The 16,885-nt window shown below is 40.2% G+C and overlaps 1 protein-coding gene across 7 annotated transcripts in view; it reads right to left on the bottom strand.

The window, feature by feature from the left end:
• Positions 1 to 15,627, bottom strand: part of SESTD1 (SEC14 and spectrin domain containing 1) — a 51,580-nt gene extending 35,953 nt beyond the window's left edge. The window contains exons 1-5 of one of the 7 annotated variants that reach the window (XM_032114344.1): positions 15,465 to 15,625; positions 12,280 to 12,342; positions 11,499 to 11,598; positions 5,846 to 5,965; positions 3,219 to 3,298 (exon numbers count right to left, since the gene is read on the bottom strand). In XM_032114344.1, the coding sequence (XP_031970235.1) occupies positions 3,219 to 3,273 (55 nt within the window). In that variant the 5' untranslated portion in view covers positions 3,274 to 3,298; positions 5,846 to 5,965; positions 11,499 to 11,598; positions 12,280 to 12,342; positions 15,465 to 15,625. Of the gene's footprint in view, positions 1 to 3,218; positions 3,299 to 5,845; positions 5,966 to 11,498; positions 11,599 to 12,279; positions 12,343 to 15,181; positions 15,276 to 15,464 lie in introns of those variants that run through there. The other 6 variants (XM_032114349.1, XM_032114343.1, XM_032114345.1 and 3 more) reach the window with 6 other exon arrangements.
• Between the last annotated feature and the right edge of the window lie 1,258 nt (positions 15,628 to 16,885).

Here is a 16,885-nt window from a genome sequence, read left to right as displayed (position 1 = left end):
TACTTTGCAGTTAAGTGGTCTCAAACCTCATGATAAAAGCAATCTTTAAACTGCTGTGGAAACCTCAGCTGACATTTCACCTCTCAGCTGTGAAGACTCATGCACCATGTGGATATTTAAAACATCATCAGAGCATAGCCCACATCCACAGCTGTCACAATTTTTCATATAATACTTTCAAGACAAACAATACAAGTGTTCCAGAAGCATTATTTTTGCATTTCTAGATTACATTATTTACAAGCATCTCCTAGACCTTCTACACTACCAGCCTATCAGAAACCTAGTCAGCTCCTAAGATGAGCATGTACCAACTGGAGCTCCTAGAAAAGGAAGACTTTTCTAGTCCAACTGACTACTAAAGGGGGATCTTGTACCACACAGACTGCCCATGGCACATACTCTAAACTGGCAGTTCATTCAAACACAGAACAATTTCTAGACCTACTTACAAACAGCTAACAGTCACCTCATTATTAAGACAAATACTTCCGACCACTTGCCTTAATCTTCATATGTATTTTCAAACCTTTCTGGTAAAAGTTATATGAACAATAATAGAAACAGTAAATTTTAATATATTATCTATTTTATTAAGGGAAAAAACACAACCACAACACACTTAAGCACATGTAGGAGTCAATTACTAAACAATCTTCTCCATATTTTAGAAAAAACTATACAAAGAGAGCTATAATCACAGGTTTATTTGGGTGAAAATGAAGCAAAGTAAATTTCCGTAACCTGAGAAAGAACATCTTTGTTCTCAAACTGTGTTATTCACATGGCTAAAGCAATTTAATTATGCTTTTGGTTCACAAAGTTCTTCAACAGAACTGAAGTTCTATCTAATCAGTAAGAACAACTTTTTACAGAATAGTAACAGCCGTGCAGAAATAAGCGCACAAGCACAGTCATGCTTGCAGACTCATACACACATGTTGACATAATTTGATAAGAATTCTCCCCATCCATGAGGTGCAGGCAAGATAATGACAAACACTGTTTACACAATATATGTTGGAATTTAATTGCAACAGGCTTTTTATCCTTGTTTCCAAAGCTGTGCAAACTCTCTAAATTTGGAGTTTTAAAGATCCCCTGACACAGGTATTTTCCACATTTTCATAAAGGACCTACTGCTTTCAGTGGTCCACTGCAGTAGTTGTGTTCCCTCCCTTCCTCCTTTCTGGGAGAGAATTGCTGCTGGAAAACAGCAACACACTTTTTAGTAACTGTAATTCCAAGCGGAAGAATTGAAGAGTGGTGTTGTGTGAGAAAGGACAAATGCACAGATGCTTCTTGCAGAAACAATCTAAAGCAACAGTTATTTACAGACTGTCCACCCTTCTGTTTCTGAAGGGCAGAAAGCCTGAAAACTGGAGTGAGGAAGCAGAGAAAAAAGAAAAATACTTGGATTTAAACAGCATTTGCTGAACTGACTAAACAAAACACAACCCAAATCCCAGAAATATAATCTCCTGACATTTCACAAAAAGACTACAATAATTATCTAAATTATTATTTCACGACAAGTCATCTTGTGTAACAACTAACAGGTTTTTCCCCCAGCTTGTAAACACTGCTTAGGAAAGCAACTGAGAGCATCACAAAAGAAAAAAAAAAAAAAGGAAGTTTTTAGTTCATTTTGCACCAAAGTGGTTGTTCAAGGCTTTTGGTTGACTTAGGAGCTTGCCTTTTCTTCTGTGCTATGTGTAATGACCTATCAACAAGAAAGCCACACAGCCATGGATTTCAACTAGAAACCACTGTTTGGCTTCCAGAAAAAGGCAGGATCAACAGTATTTGTACCAATTTAACTCAAAAATGACGAGAGACTTCAGCACTTAAACACTGCAGAACACTTTCCTAAAATATTATTTTTCCAAGTATATGTTTTTAATCAGTAATATATTTTAATTTGTGAAATCATATGGAGTAAAATTGATTTAAAGATACATGATGAACCATTTTGTGTCTGTCAAGTTCCTTTACTCACACTGAAGAACACTAAAAAACCCTGTTGCATCAAGCTTCGTCATTCATTAAATTAAAGCACCCATTAATACTAAACAATTCCAAAAAGATCAAACCTACTTAGAACTACATAGGTCCAAAAGGGTTCCTAGCATTCAAAATGCCATTCAGTAAATTACCTTCCACTAAGAATGTCTGTATTTCGAAATGGATCAGGCAGCTTTAATAGCAATTTGAAAATGCACTCTAGTTAATGAGAATATCCCCTTACAATATAATGCTGAACAACAACTTACTACAGATCTGCTGTTACTATGAAAGAACTGTCCCAGGCTTTAATGTGAGTTGAGTCTTAGGGAATTGATTGTTTTTAAACAGGAATTGCTAGATTTGCAATTGCTGGAGACGGTGGGCAAATTCAAAGCAAAATAAATGCTATTAACAAAAAAAACAGGTTTCCCTTCTCAGGTGACTGGAGCAGGCTAAACTAGACTAGCTAAAAAAACACACTAAAATAAACTAAATGAGAAGAATATTTATGGCAACACTTGTCAGTTTTTGAAGTTGGCAAGTGTTCTATAAGTTACCTACCTACACTAGATCAGACAATCGAACACCAAGAACTAACACAGCTATCTATGACAGCAGTGAAACCAGCAGGAGAATGTCATTCACCATTTGAAGTATTCCCTCTCCTCTTTTTTTTTTTTTTCTGGGATAGGGAAGAGAAAAAGTTACCTCCAACATAAGATTCAAGAAGTTTTAATAAATACAATAATAATTACAGCCTTCCCTGAAATAACTACCTGGCAATAATCAAACCATTGCAATGCATGGCTAATTCTGCTTCCACATGTTTTTATGCTGGAGAAAAAACAAGTGAAAAGGAAGGAAAATTTTTCAATGGAAAATCCTGAAAACATTCACTCCGTATCTCTAAAACCACAAAAAAAACCCCAACTAGTAAGGATTATTTTTGGATAGCTACTAAATCATCATTCTCTTACATAAAGACTGAAACTTCCTAACAACTTTGTGGGTTGAGCTACAGGCTACAGCAAAACCAAATCCTGAACACCAACAGCTTGGCTACGAGATAAAAAGTTCAAGAGATTCTTTTGGAATATGACAAAGCACTAATCAACAATTTTGTTAAACATCCAGCAAACACAAATAAGAAACTTAAATATCCCATCCAAATTATGCAGGGAGGAACCAGTTGAGTAAAACCGAAAGCGTACCTGAAAGAAAAGCCAATTTTTTCTTCAGAATGGGTAATATTACTGACGCTTCCATTCTACTTCAGATAATTTTTGCAGCTCTGAAACACAAGAAGTTGAAGTTGTCAAGCATGGGAAATCAATTGCAGTGTTTCCAGTGTTACACTTCTGAATTCTTCTGAAGGAAGCATGGAACACTTTAACCAAAATCCAAGATACTGTAAAAACTTAAGATAAACATCTTTGTAGGCTTTTATCCATACAAATATTTAATTAAAGATTCCTTTCTCCTCATTGGGGGCTAAGAAACAGTCCAACCACAAAAACCAAAGCAGAATCTCAACCAAAGACATCAAGATAATTTATATAAAATCCCATTTCCCAACCCTATTAAACTACAATTCATTTACAGGTACGTCATCTGTTTGCTCATTCAGATGTAAAATAAATGCAAATAAGATTGCACTTTTGCACAGTTTATCTCATATTACCAAGAATATAATAATTAGCTAGATATGTTATGCTACATTTATGTCAGGACACTGCCATTACCCTGTCATTAGCAGGGCTTCAATTGAAGAAAAACATCCAACAGCCTGAATAACTATGTCCTAACTATAACCTATACCTGGAAATGCTTCTGCTTCTTTTGCCTCCTCCTTACCCTCATGCAATTTTTATTGCCCTGTGAACCGCAATTCATCGTGATGAAGCTTTTTTGCTTCATTGACAAATCCGCGGGATGCCTGAACTGCAACCTCCTCTTCCAGCCTACATGAAGTAGCAACTGGCATCTGCTTGTAAGTTTCTGAGGTCATACTTCCACAAATCAATCCAAATAATTAAAAAACCTAATTCTGCACAGAAACATGCAATTCAAGGTATGCGCCAGTATCCAGTCAAAATAAAAACAGATCCAAAAAATTTTTTTTTTCCATTCCAGGACCAGGGCTTCAGACTGCAACCCTGGAATTCTCCCTCTGGATACTTCAGGATGTACACAGAACATTTTTTCCTGGCATGGGGGAAGTTAACTGAATAAAAACTACAAATGATATAGGAAAAAAAACCCAAAAAACCCAACAAATCCAGAGAAATCCAAATAGCCTGAGGTAAAATAGTTATTCCTTTTCATGTTAAAAGAATAAGCTTCATAACAAACAAATAAGGAATTATCATATTATTATAAAACAGAAAAAAATATTTCAACAGCTTTTTACTGTCTCTTCCTGTTCCAATGTGTAATGTGTCACAATGTTCATTCCCATCTCTTATCCCAAAATCTCCATATTGAAGTGTAATTTTGCCAATTATATAACATTCACACTTCATGTATTACAGAAGGAAACAAACAACTTTCTGTTCTCTCAGGAAACTGAGTCCCATGACAGCCTGTACTTTGAACAATTACTCAAAAAAGCATTCTATTAAAGCTTCCTGTATGCTTTAGACAAAAACTTGTAGTTGTTTGTTGCATAAAACACAAAATTTGAGAATTACTCAGGCAGTCATTTTTTTCCCTGAAGCCACTCTGTGTACACTTTTAAACTTAGGCAGTTCCCTTTATATTCTTTTTTCCAAGATGTGGAACACATACCTGAATGATTTTTCTCCCTCCTCCCCAAGTTATATTTCCAAATTATTACAAATGCCTCTTTATTATAATCAATGAATGAAGTTCAAACCTACATACAACTTCATTATCTCTGTACTTTCACATAGGAACAAAAGTCTGCATCAGCTTACTGACTCTAGGGAACATGTTTCTCTGCTGTTCTGAAAAGACCTATTTATTTAATATGAAAGCATCGCCTGGCTTTCTGCCACAGTAGTGGCACTGTCCATGGATCAAAATAGTTCTTTTATTCAGTATTTCCTGGAACCAAAAGAAGCATTCTGTTCGGAGCGGAGGGAGGTGAGTCAGACCAATGAGAACAATTGCTGATAATTCCAAACACCTAGACCTTGTTCCAGAAACTCCTGAAGTTTACACTTACCTCAATTCTGTGAGAGCTAGAAGAAAACTCTCACCAGAGCAGGTTTATCAGAACATGTCAGAAAAAAAAAATCTTCACGTTTAAAAAACAGTCTTAGTGTTAGAATTAAACAGTCTTAGTTTAGAATTAAACAGTCTTTTTTTAATATTGGAAAGCGAAACAATTCCAAGACAGCTGGCATCTACTTTCCAATGGGAGCTACTAAAGGTGTTTTGAAAAGGTACACTGCTTAAAAGCAGATATAAATGTATTTAGACCCACAAAATATATGTAAAGTGTTCAATTCGTTGGAGGAAGACAAAGTGACAGGTTCTTAAAATTGTTCATCAAGCTTTCAATTTAGCATGAGGAAAGAATGATTTGTTGCTCAATACTGTACCACTACTTAGCTGAAAGAAACAGATTCAGTGTCTATGCATCAATAAAAAACCCATTTGGTTTCATTAAACACAGAAAAGCTACAGAAGAAAAATGAGGGCACTGAAGAGAACAGATTTCACATGAGGAAAGTGATATACTTCAGGAAGCTGCATTTTATCACTTCCAAATCAAAAGACACAACTTTTATACACTAAAATGTTACAGATATGAAACAAAGAGGTTAAATGTGTTTATCGAATTTCAGAAACTATTTGAGTGCTGTATGCCCACCTGCAATCTACTTTGCCATAATACCATAAAATGCCATATACCAAACTGTAAAACTTGTAGTTCTTTTATTTAACATGCTTCCGGGACACATTCAATGCACATTGAAAAACCTCACTGAACCTGTTTAGAATGACATAGGCTTTCAGGTTATTAAATCCATATAGCAATGTCAGTCTGCAACAATGTGTTCATTCTTTTGAAGATTTCCACAGGAAGGTGGCAACACTAAATTCACATAATACTTGTATTTAAAATCTAAATATTTGAAAGGCATTCCAATGATGTAGAAAACTCTTTCAATCCCCTTGACAAGCAGAAACTAGTACTATCTGTGGAGAAAATTCTCTTACATACAAACTTGGATGAAATACATATACATTAAGGAGAGGATGGTAAGTTGGGGAAATAGTGAACAAATAGTTCAAAAAAGTTACAGAACAGGTAAAAATGCAAACAATACTTCAGGCTGCACTCCAACATGAAATCAAATCACTACTTGGTAGGATGCATACTCTATCATGTCTAGACTCTGGAACTACTGTAAATTACATTGTTTTACTCCACACATCTAACATTTCAGAAGTTCTTCCAAAAACAAAAAACCAAACAAAAACAAACAACCCCCTCCAAACAAACACCAAAAAAAATCCCAACCAAAAAAAAAACCCCACCAAAAATAAAAAAAACTCGCACACAATAAGTACTATGTGTAATTCATCAAAGTACACAATTTCTGATGAATGGAAAGTATCACCTGCATTTTGTGCTACCCATCTTCATTGTCTTCGAATTAAAAATATTAATAAGAACCAATGTCCAGACACTGTTTAAAACCATTGTAAAAGTCTATTAAAGATGGGGGAAGAGGGACAAGTTGACTAGACAACTGGAAGTAAGATGTCAAAGAGAAGGTGTCCTGCAAGTAACAGGTGTTTTCTTTCTAAGCAACACAGTGGAAACCACTGGTCAAACACATTAACAATCAAAACAAATTCAGGCTTAATGAGAATTAATATTAACATTTTTATTCATGTTTCTTAGACCTGAAACCTTTAATACTCTCACTACATGGTGCACAGTCTTGAAATGGGTTAGTCTGCATATGAGCATCTGTTGCAAGTTTCAAAGAAGGAGTACTTTCTTCATTCCTTTAGCATGTATCTCACAGGAGCATGTAGCTGGTCTGTTAAGCACAGGACTACAAGTAAGAAAAAAAAATCTGGTTTCTATTCCCTGTTCTGCTATGAAATATACATATGGCTTTCAGCAAGTCATTTATCCTTTTTAGTCTCCATTCAGTTCCTCTGTCTTATTCTCTTTTTACAAGAGTATTGTGATGTTTAATTCATTAATGTTTTTGAAGACTTCAGAGATTAGAAGGAGCTCCACAAATCTGCCTATAAATAACCCAGGAGCAGATGGGCAGTTACATTCAAAACTGTAGCAGCTTGCAAGTCCAGGCAGAAACAATAGCACAAATAACAATAGACATTCTGAACTACCAAAGGAAAAAAGCCTCAGATCATACAGAATGGAAACACTTTTTCTTTTAGGTCAACTTTTGAATTGCAGACCTTCAAAACTAACATCTTCATTCTCTGAAGCCAGCATGCAGGCTTTTTCAGATGCTAACTTCAACCCACAAAGCATTACCCTCTTTTTCCATGAATCAGCTTAAAACAAGTTCACCTGTTCCACACAGAAATAAAATCCACATATAAAAGACAGAGAGAAAGCCGAGTATCACCATTATCTATGTAGATTATTATTTCACCTTCCTTTAAAGTTACATTAAAGGTTGCCATCTCTCCCACAGCAAAGTTGTACAAAGAGAGAACACAAACGAAGGCGTCTCCAGGGCTGATGCCCCAGGGTAATTTCTGAAGCACAAACTTGCCCCAAAATTAGAAAAAGGCTGTAAATATTTATTAGTTAATGCTGTCTTCAATTAAAAGGCACCTGGAACTCGGCTACTCAGCTGGACAGTTTCAAAATAACAATAAAACCTGACAGATGAACATCAGCTTACGTATGCAAATGCAGTATTCAGTTTTTACTCTTTAAGGTATTGTGAGCAGCACTAATAAATATTTAACATTAGAGCCCTCAGGAGAAAAGGTAACTCCAGATATTTAAAGAAGATCAAGTTTTTTGCTTTTTCAACCACTTTAGTATTTTTAATTTTTTTACTATCTGTAAAAACTGTCCAGGAAAAAACCACAGAAGTTTCATGTCTGAAGTTGTAAACATGTCTGAAGTTGTAAACAACAAAAATATTCCTGATCTTCTGTAACCTGCTAATTCACACTAAAGAAGTCAGAAAATGAAAAACACAGACTGAGTAATTTCATGAGCATGTAAGCTTCTTTAATTTTAAAGCAAGATGCAACCATACAATGCCATTTCCATTACACACGCACTGTGAGTACTCTAACTCAGCAACTTGCCACGGCAGTTCAATGCACAGACTGAAAATGTGCTCTGACTTGGGTTAAAGCTGAGGTTAACAGTGTGCTAGGCCATGATCCAAAAGCACATTGTCACAGCCACAACAGATTTAAGCTTGGAAAAATTCCAATTCTATTCCATTTTCACCTGAAGGTTCAAATCTTGTCTTCTAACTAAAGCTAATAACAGACTTTGGAAGAACTGTCTGTTAACTACTTCCTTTATTTAACCCATCTTCCATGTTCATTTCCCACCCTTTTTCAACCCATCAACAATTCTGTGAAAAGTGAAATAAAAAGATGAGCAACAAAAGGAAGTGATGAGCAATACAATGAATAGCAAACCAGCAAATGGAAAACAAGTGAGTAAGAGGTTATGCCATCTGAGAAGAAAAAGACATTGTGTGTCTGAGTTCTAACTTTGATCACAGTCAACTATTCATTTCACACAAGGGCAGAGCTTTTCCTCCGACTTCAAGCAAGTGACAGAGGGGGAAAAAAGGAAGAGTACGAAGCACAGAAACAATGTAACTAGGGATGCACAGTAACACCTGCATGTACAGCTGTGAAACACAATACCAACACCTCACTCTTTCCATACAACAAGGTCAGCCACAGGATACTGTGCGGCAATGAGCGCACTCTCAAAGAACAGCACTCCTTGGGCTCACTGGCCATGTTCAGAGAGCAAACTTGCCCAGGACACATGCAGACCTTCATAACAATGCTACAACATGCGACATCAAAGATGACAGCTTGCTAGAGTTTTCTGCCCTTTCCAGCTTCAGTCCAAGCCAAACACACGGTCTATGTTAAGTTGTAGCAGTTTTCAAGCCTTTTTAATCTAGAATAGTAGAGAAAATAAGCCACAGGTTTTGGATGCATCTTCACATTCCCTTTTCTGCCACATTTTTACAGTGAGAGACACCATTTACCTTCCTGCACACACCACAGCTTGCCCACCAGCAACAGAAGACCAATCTAGCTCATACCCTCCTTCCTTTACAACAGACAGCCAAACCAGCAGAAGTTGCAGTCATCTGGTATAGTCCCATCTCACTTAACACTCTGAAGTGTTAGAATTGAATACCACAGAAGACATAAAATGATGCAAGTTGAGAGGCTGCTTCTTCCACCACTTTCTACATAGCAATAGGTCAATTGAAATGCTATGTTCAAAGCACAGCTGAGACATTTTCTCTTCCTCATCCCACTTTGCTAAAATTCATTAAAAGAAAATTCTCCTTTTTAGGTCTTAAGATTTTCCTTAGTCAGAAGTCACATGGAAATAATACAGAATCATACAGATTGCAAATTCTACCACAAAAGCACTTTGTGAGGTTAGGGGGAAGAAAAAAAACCTACGAATAGTAAAATAAAATTACAAACTCCTCTCCTAGCTCCCTCTCCTTGAAAAAAAAACCAAAACAACCCAACAAACAAAACAAAACCAACATACAAGTCACAAGTGTTTGGAAAAATGAATACCTTATCACCAGGTCTTTAAGGAACTGTCTAAAACCAGTTCGTGATGAAAGATCAGAAAACTCCTATGCCTTCAGTACTTCATTAAATGAACTAGGACAGTGGGCGGAATGAAATTGGACAATCCAGGCCATGGGCAGCCAAGTCAAAAGACAAACAGCTGTACTGATGAGTGCAACTGTTGGCAGTCCAGAACAAATGAAAACCACTTTCCTCTGGGGTGCAAGACTAGAACTTCTTGTTCTTTCTGCAATATTCTTATATAAGAAAACAATCTACCACTTCATAACAATACACATATTTGGCGTTGGTTACAAGTGCATGTGGCTCAGGGCCTCAGGATTCATTTCCCAGCTCAGTATAGTGACACTCGACTGAGTGGAAGCAAAAAGAAATGCTCCATGACACTGAAAGCCATCTCGAATAGCAGGGTATGAAAGGGAAAGGTACTGTTTGAAAGGGTAAGTCAGGTAGGGTGTGCAGACAAAACTGCAGCAGACACAAAAGCAGTCATCCTTTTGGAGTGGAGAAAACTGATCAAAACAAGATGACAGTGAAGAAAGGGCAAATAAAAAGACTATTTACAAATCCCTAAAACTCTGGGTTTGATACCTGACCAAATAGTTACCAGCCCAATAGTAAGATTTTGTGTGGACCTTGAAACACTGAACAATTTCCTCTGCCTAAAAGGAAAAAAAAAATTTAAATTAAAGTTGTGTGTTCCCCTGTCCTCACTGCACAATACACAAAGTATCCATGATGAGGGTAATAATAAAAATCCCTTCAATAAGAAATATGTAACTTGAAAATTTTGTTAATGTTAACCAAACATGAAAGAACAAGAGATTGAGATATACCAGATCTGTTCACATATCTTGTTCAAATATTTCAGAAATCCATTAATTCACTGCTCTACACAGTAAAAATAATTATCTAAGATGTCCTTAAATTAGAGGGTGCAGGAGAAATAGATCTTAACTTTCACAGATGTCTTCAGTTTTTGTACTCAGATTAAAAGTTCTGAACATTTCAACTGCAAATCACAAATTCTATTGGCCACAGCAACCACCTGCAGTAATCAACAGCACCTCTCCCTCTCTCCTACTCCTCAAAATAAAACATGTAGCCTTCCACTACCAATAAATAAATCAATAATAAATGGTCACATGCTTCAGAGAACATAAAATCAAGTTCTCTAAGCTGCTCCCTGGAGCATCCTGCATAGATGCAACACTCATACATTTACCAATTATACTATTTTTTAGGGTCAAGTGAGACTGCAGAATGAAAGAATTAGCAAACAGAACACCAGCAGAGAGAAAACAGACAACCTGCATTGAGGGTATACTTATTAGAGAGAAAACATGACTTTTGCCAACACCAAAACGTAGATAATTCTCAGCAACTTTCATCTATGTATTATGTGTCCATCCTGATCCTTTCCCTCAAGAATGGGCATTTATTTTCTCAAGTTCAGCCACAGGCATCATTTAGTGACCCAAACATCAAGCTAACATCAAATCCATTTACTTACTCTTAGAACACTTTTTTTTTTGGCTTTACTTGGTCTGGTCAACACAGCCTTCATGACACCTCACTAAGAACACCTCTCAAATACAACTATGCCAACACCATAGGAATTTATCTTGGCTCTGAATTCTCAAGTACCTACTGCATCTATCTTGCTTGAATTATTGTTTCTGCAAAGCCCTAAGTCATACCTTCATCGCCTCTTAACTATTGTAATTTCCTTCTTAATGGGTTCTTTATGTCCCAGCATTCCAAACTTCAGCTTGTCCAAAATGCAGTTCATCTTCTCACCTAGAAACAGGAAAACAACACTCCAGATTGATTTTCATTTGCTTCCTTGTTGAGTTTAGCATCTGCTGTAAGGTTATCCTCACTTCAAAAATCTCTCACTCTTACTTAGTCTGAAGAGCAAAAAGCTTTGCCAATACATTTTTCTGCTTGCTCAATCAAGGTTCTCAAGTCTCTCATTTATCTTCCAGCACAAGCTTATCAACACCATCAGAGCAGCAACAATTACCTTGATGCTATTACAGCTTCCTTCCTTACTCTCACCCACTACCACAGAACCCTCTTAAAAGTAGAATTCACTCATCTCCAGTCTTATGCTTAAACATCCTCTAATACATCTGCAGACACTCCTTTCCTTGTGAGACACTACCACTACATGAGACACAGTAATGCAAGCTGCACTGTGAGCTGCATGGCCAACAATGTAATTTAACTTTAATATCAGCTTTCTTTATGTTATAGAGCCTTTTAAAGATTTTTTTTTTTAAAGTCCCAAAAGGAAAACAAAGTAAAGCAGGTAAGTTAAAGAAGGCATGAGTTAAAGCCTAAGTAAGTTTTTACAAAACCAACTGCAAAGATGTTGCTCTAGGCAGTATATTCACCAGTATCAAAGCTTCACAAGAACCAAATATAATGCATGAAAATTAAAAAGATTTATTTTTGGAAGAGACCTATCTTACTTACCATTGGTACTGGAATGCAAAACTGCCTGCTAAGGTTACAAGTTTGAGCTCCAGATCCCGGGTTCTGTAAATTTAAATAAAAAGGATTTGACCATATTTTTTGATTTTGCTACTCAATCTAAAAATTTATTTCCTTGGAGGTTGAAAACAAGGGTTTCTTACAGAGCTACATGACAGGGGAGTCAACATTTCCATTGTATATTCACAAGTACTAGTAAGCTAGGCATTTGAGTTTAGTGGGACAGCAGGAATCCTGCACTTTTCTACCAAAACATATGGTAGACATCAACATTGTTTATAGTAAGCAGGCAATGCTCCTGAGGCAGCACCGGAAGCAGCGGGAAAGTAACAAGAACCAGAATCCCTGTAGTATGCTCTCAATCAGAGGTAACCCACACAGAGTTTTAGGCTAAACTGAAAATACAACAGTGTTAGTAGTTTTTTTGTGAAGAGGAAGAAGGTATTCCTACAAAATTACTCACTGTTATAAAATTTAAAAAGGCAAAGAGTAACTTGGATAAGAAAATAGAAGTACTCCCTCTTTGTGTTAGAAGATACGGAATTAACATATAAGCACCAAACATTAAATCCCAGCAAATGTTTTAAGACTTGCATGAAATCTTGTAACTTGATCAAATTCTACCCATGAAACGAAACCCAACAACAAAACCCAAAAAGTTCAAATTAGAATATACTGTGTAAAAGGCAAAGTCAAGATGACAAACACACTTCACTGGTTTTACAGTAATTCTGACAGATCAGTCATTACAGTAGTCTAACTCACAGTTTTAAATTAAAAACACCCTTCTGTTAATGGAAGTTTTCTAGTCAGCCTCGAAAAGATGGGAGAGAAGGCAAGAGGATGTACCTATAGATCAGGAACAAAAATACAAATAGCAAGTCCTTGAGAAAGCTTAAGTAGAGACACACTGGAAATCCTGCAACATCATTTCCAAGCCTACTTTATCAGAAGCTGCATATTGAAGGTGTTTCGTACTTCCCCACCCAATCATAGTCACTGGGGAATAAAGGTACTCCTCTTTGTAATCTATTCCTAAAGATTCTTGACAGGTAGCACTGCATTAAAGTTCTTACAGAAATTCCTCCGGTTTCCCTTCCTACTACCACTCCCAAGCAACAGCCAACTGAAACTGAGGTGAACTTCACCTGACTCCTTTATTCTGTCGACAGAAAACAACAAAACTATGTCAATTTCCCCTGTTTACATAAGCTTCACTGAGAAACTCGAATCCACGGCCAATTTAGAATTATACCCTACAATTTAACAAGACATCCAGTTTTCCTTATGCTAAATATTCTTAAAAGAAATTTAAAAATACATCTATTTCTTTCTCTTAAAATTGTATTTCTAGGAAAACTAACGTTACTGATCAATTAAACTTCAAACAAAATATCATCTATTAGCATACCACCCCAGGAAAAAGTCAGCCGAGATGATTTTACAGGATTCTTCAAGCAGCAATCTATGACGTAAAGAATTGTGCAAAATCCTAAAATCCACCCCTAAAAACCACATTGTAATTGCTCCTAGTTTTGGTGGGAGATTTTCACAGAATCACAGGGTTATTAAGATTGGAAGGGACCTCTGGAGAGCATCTATTTGGATGGTTCCAATGGAACCCCATTTGGACACATTCCTGTGTAACCTGCTGGTGGAGACCCAGCCTCGGCAGGGGGTTTGGATGTCTCCAGAGAGGGAGACTCCACAATCTCCCTGGATAGCCTGTTTCAGTGCTCTGCCTCGTTGCTTTTCTCCTGACAGAGCAAAGCATGATCAGCACCTCACCAAGCAGCAGGCCTCACTGAGCAAGCTTTAGTTCTATTCTGTAGTCCACCTTCCCCCTTTTCTCTCTTAAGTTTCTGCTTGGTACAGACAATGGCATTAGGACTATAAATGCTCTCATTCAGATAAAGGAGAACCCTTATTAACACAGTAATTAATAAGCATCAGTAATCTCACAATGTAGAAACACTATTTATTATTTACAATACACTGAATCTTAGCAGGCAATGTCACAAAAGGGAAAAAACCCAGTACTTTCCCATCACAGTGAATTTTACTGCATGAACAAAGTCAAGATCCAATTGTTAGGACACCGCAGACACTGCAATACTAAAAATGGAGAGGACCAATATTTCCTTTGGGATGCAGAAAGATGAGCGAGAAACAGACAAAAGCAGCTATTAATGCCTATCGACATAAGCCTCACCAATTTTGCTCACTAAAAACTTTTAAAAAGTCAAAAAAAATAAAGAACCACTCTCCCCTATCTCTAATCTTGCTTCCATACACTCGTTTAAGTTCTTTAACAAAAACAGTGCTTTAGAGCATCACCTTCGTACAATTTCCTGGCTAAAAAGCTCCGCTACGGGGTAGCAAGGGACACTACAATTATGGGGGAGAAGGCAAAACTGCTGGACAATAGACCTGTCAAAAAATCAAAGAAAGGGTAACCACAGCTACGAGCAACCACGTCTTCAGCAGTGAATCAGCTTCCCGGCCAGGCAGCGCTTCCAGAAACCCAGGAGCGCCCGACGCCGCGGCAGTGACACGGCCGTGACTCGTCCCCAGCCCGCCGCCGGCCTGACCGGCGGCCACGTACCGCGAAAATCCCCACCAGGAGCCGAGCGGCTCCGCGATCCAGGGAGCCGACTCCCGCCCCGGCTGCCTCTGGCTCGCTCCCCTTGCCCGAACGCCTCTCCCTCCTTCCCGAGCCTGCCGTGACACCCGCGGCGGGGCCCGCCGGGAGGGGCCGCCGCCCTCCCGCGCCCGCACAAAGGCAAAAGCTCCACCGGCGGCGGCCACTCGGGAGCCCCCCTGGGAAACCCCCCCGCCGCCGCCGCGGCCACGTATGTAGCGGCGGCACGAACAATGCCCGAACCTGTTGCGCGGGTTCCCCCGGGCCGCGCCGACCCGCCGTGCCCCCGGCACACGAGTGGCCAGTGGCACCCACAGCGGGGCAGCGAGCGGGGCGAGGGGCGAGCTCGCAGCCGGGGGCTGCTCTGCCGCACGGCCCCGCCACCGCCGCCCCCGGCACAGCGGGGCGCCCCGCGGAGCCAACGCCGCCGCCGCCCGGGAACAAAGCGCGGCCAGGCCGCAGGGCCTGCGCCGCCCTCCGCGGGGCTGGGGCCAGGGCAGAGCCGCTCCGGAGCGCGGGTACTCACCCGATGCGGCGCTGCGGGTGCCCGGGCTGGGACGACGCGGGGCGGAGCCTGGACCTGCCCGCTCAGGCCGGGCTGCGGCGGCTAACCTCGGCCGCCTCGCACCGCCTCGCTCGCCCGGCGGCAGCCCCTGGGGACGGGGGCGGCTCCGACCCCTCCTCCGTCGGCAAGGAGACGGCGAGCGCCGGGCGCTGGCGGGCCCGCCCCCGCTGCGCTGCCCTCGCTCAGCGCCGCCCCCGCCCGCGGAGCCGCGGTACCGCCCGCCCGCCCCGCGCGGAGCCGCCGCGGCCGCTCGCCCCGCCCCGCCCCGCCCGGAGACAATGCGGCCGTACCGAGCGCTGCGCCCGCAGGCCGCGGCCCCGCCTGGCCCGGGCCCCCGCAGACACGGAGGGTCGTGATAAATACCCAGCGCGGGACAAGCGGGAGTCTGTCCAACTGCGGAGTTTTTATCACTGGCAGCCGTGTTAAGATAACAGTACTCTCGCTCTGCTCTTCGGAGACGCGCTGTGCGTGCTGAATGAGAGCACAGCGGCTCACAGGTGAACGCTGGGAGTACCTCAGGCAGGTGTCGGCTGTCCTTCGCCACCAGCGTTTCAGCACTCGTGGCATATCCTGATACCAGAATATCCTGAGTTGGAAGGGACCCACGAGGATCATTAAGCCCAATTCAGCACTGACGTGTATTTTGTTTCCCCTCCAATGGCAGATAATAACCCATTGTCTGTCTCAGCTCCTGGACAAACACCCTAAAACTCTGTCATGCCAAGATTAAAATAATACAAGCAAAAATGCAGAAAGAAATGCTGTGAAGAAGGCTGGCTGGGACACTTGCCTTGGATTCAGCTTAACTACTCTAGGACAGGTTGCAGTCTTAAATCTCCTGGCTGAATACATCATTAGGCTACGTAATTGCTCTTAAAGAAATTGGCTTCTGCACACTCTATCTTAACCATAATTTTGCTCTTGGTTTTTCCAGAACGATTGAATATAATTTACTGAATCTTATTCCGAATATGACAAGTGTCTCACGGAGGCTGCAACTGCTTCGTTTCTTCTCTCAAAACGAGTTTGCAGAACCACCTCTGTTCACCACCTTTCCTGGTTGCTGTCCAGTCAACATCTGCTGCAGCCATCGCCCTCACCGTCACCATCGGGGTATGCCTGTGGTACTGACCTCATCCCTGGCCTCTTCTAACTCAGAAAGCTGTCCCTCTCTCAGCCACACCACCCACCAGACATGCAAAAACTAAAGATATTGTCATTCAAATTTGAATTTGGGGAGGCACATCAGCCAAGGCCTGCCAGCCTTGAGAACATACTTTCTCTGTTGGGCCTTTCCTGGAAGAATACTTAAAACAGCAGCAGCCAAGAAAGAGAAAGAGCAAAATTACTTCCTTCACAACCTGTAGAGATACAGAGATAAA

This window comes from Corvus moneduloides, chromosome 7, assembly GCF_009650955.1.
Source record: "Corvus moneduloides isolate bCorMon1 chromosome 7, bCorMon1.pri, whole genome shotgun sequence".
NCBI classification, from domain to species: domain Eukaryota; kingdom Metazoa; phylum Chordata; class Aves; order Passeriformes; family Corvidae; genus Corvus; species Corvus moneduloides.
Note: the sequence above shows the minus strand (reverse complement) of the source record. Positions and strands in the feature narration are given on the sequence as shown.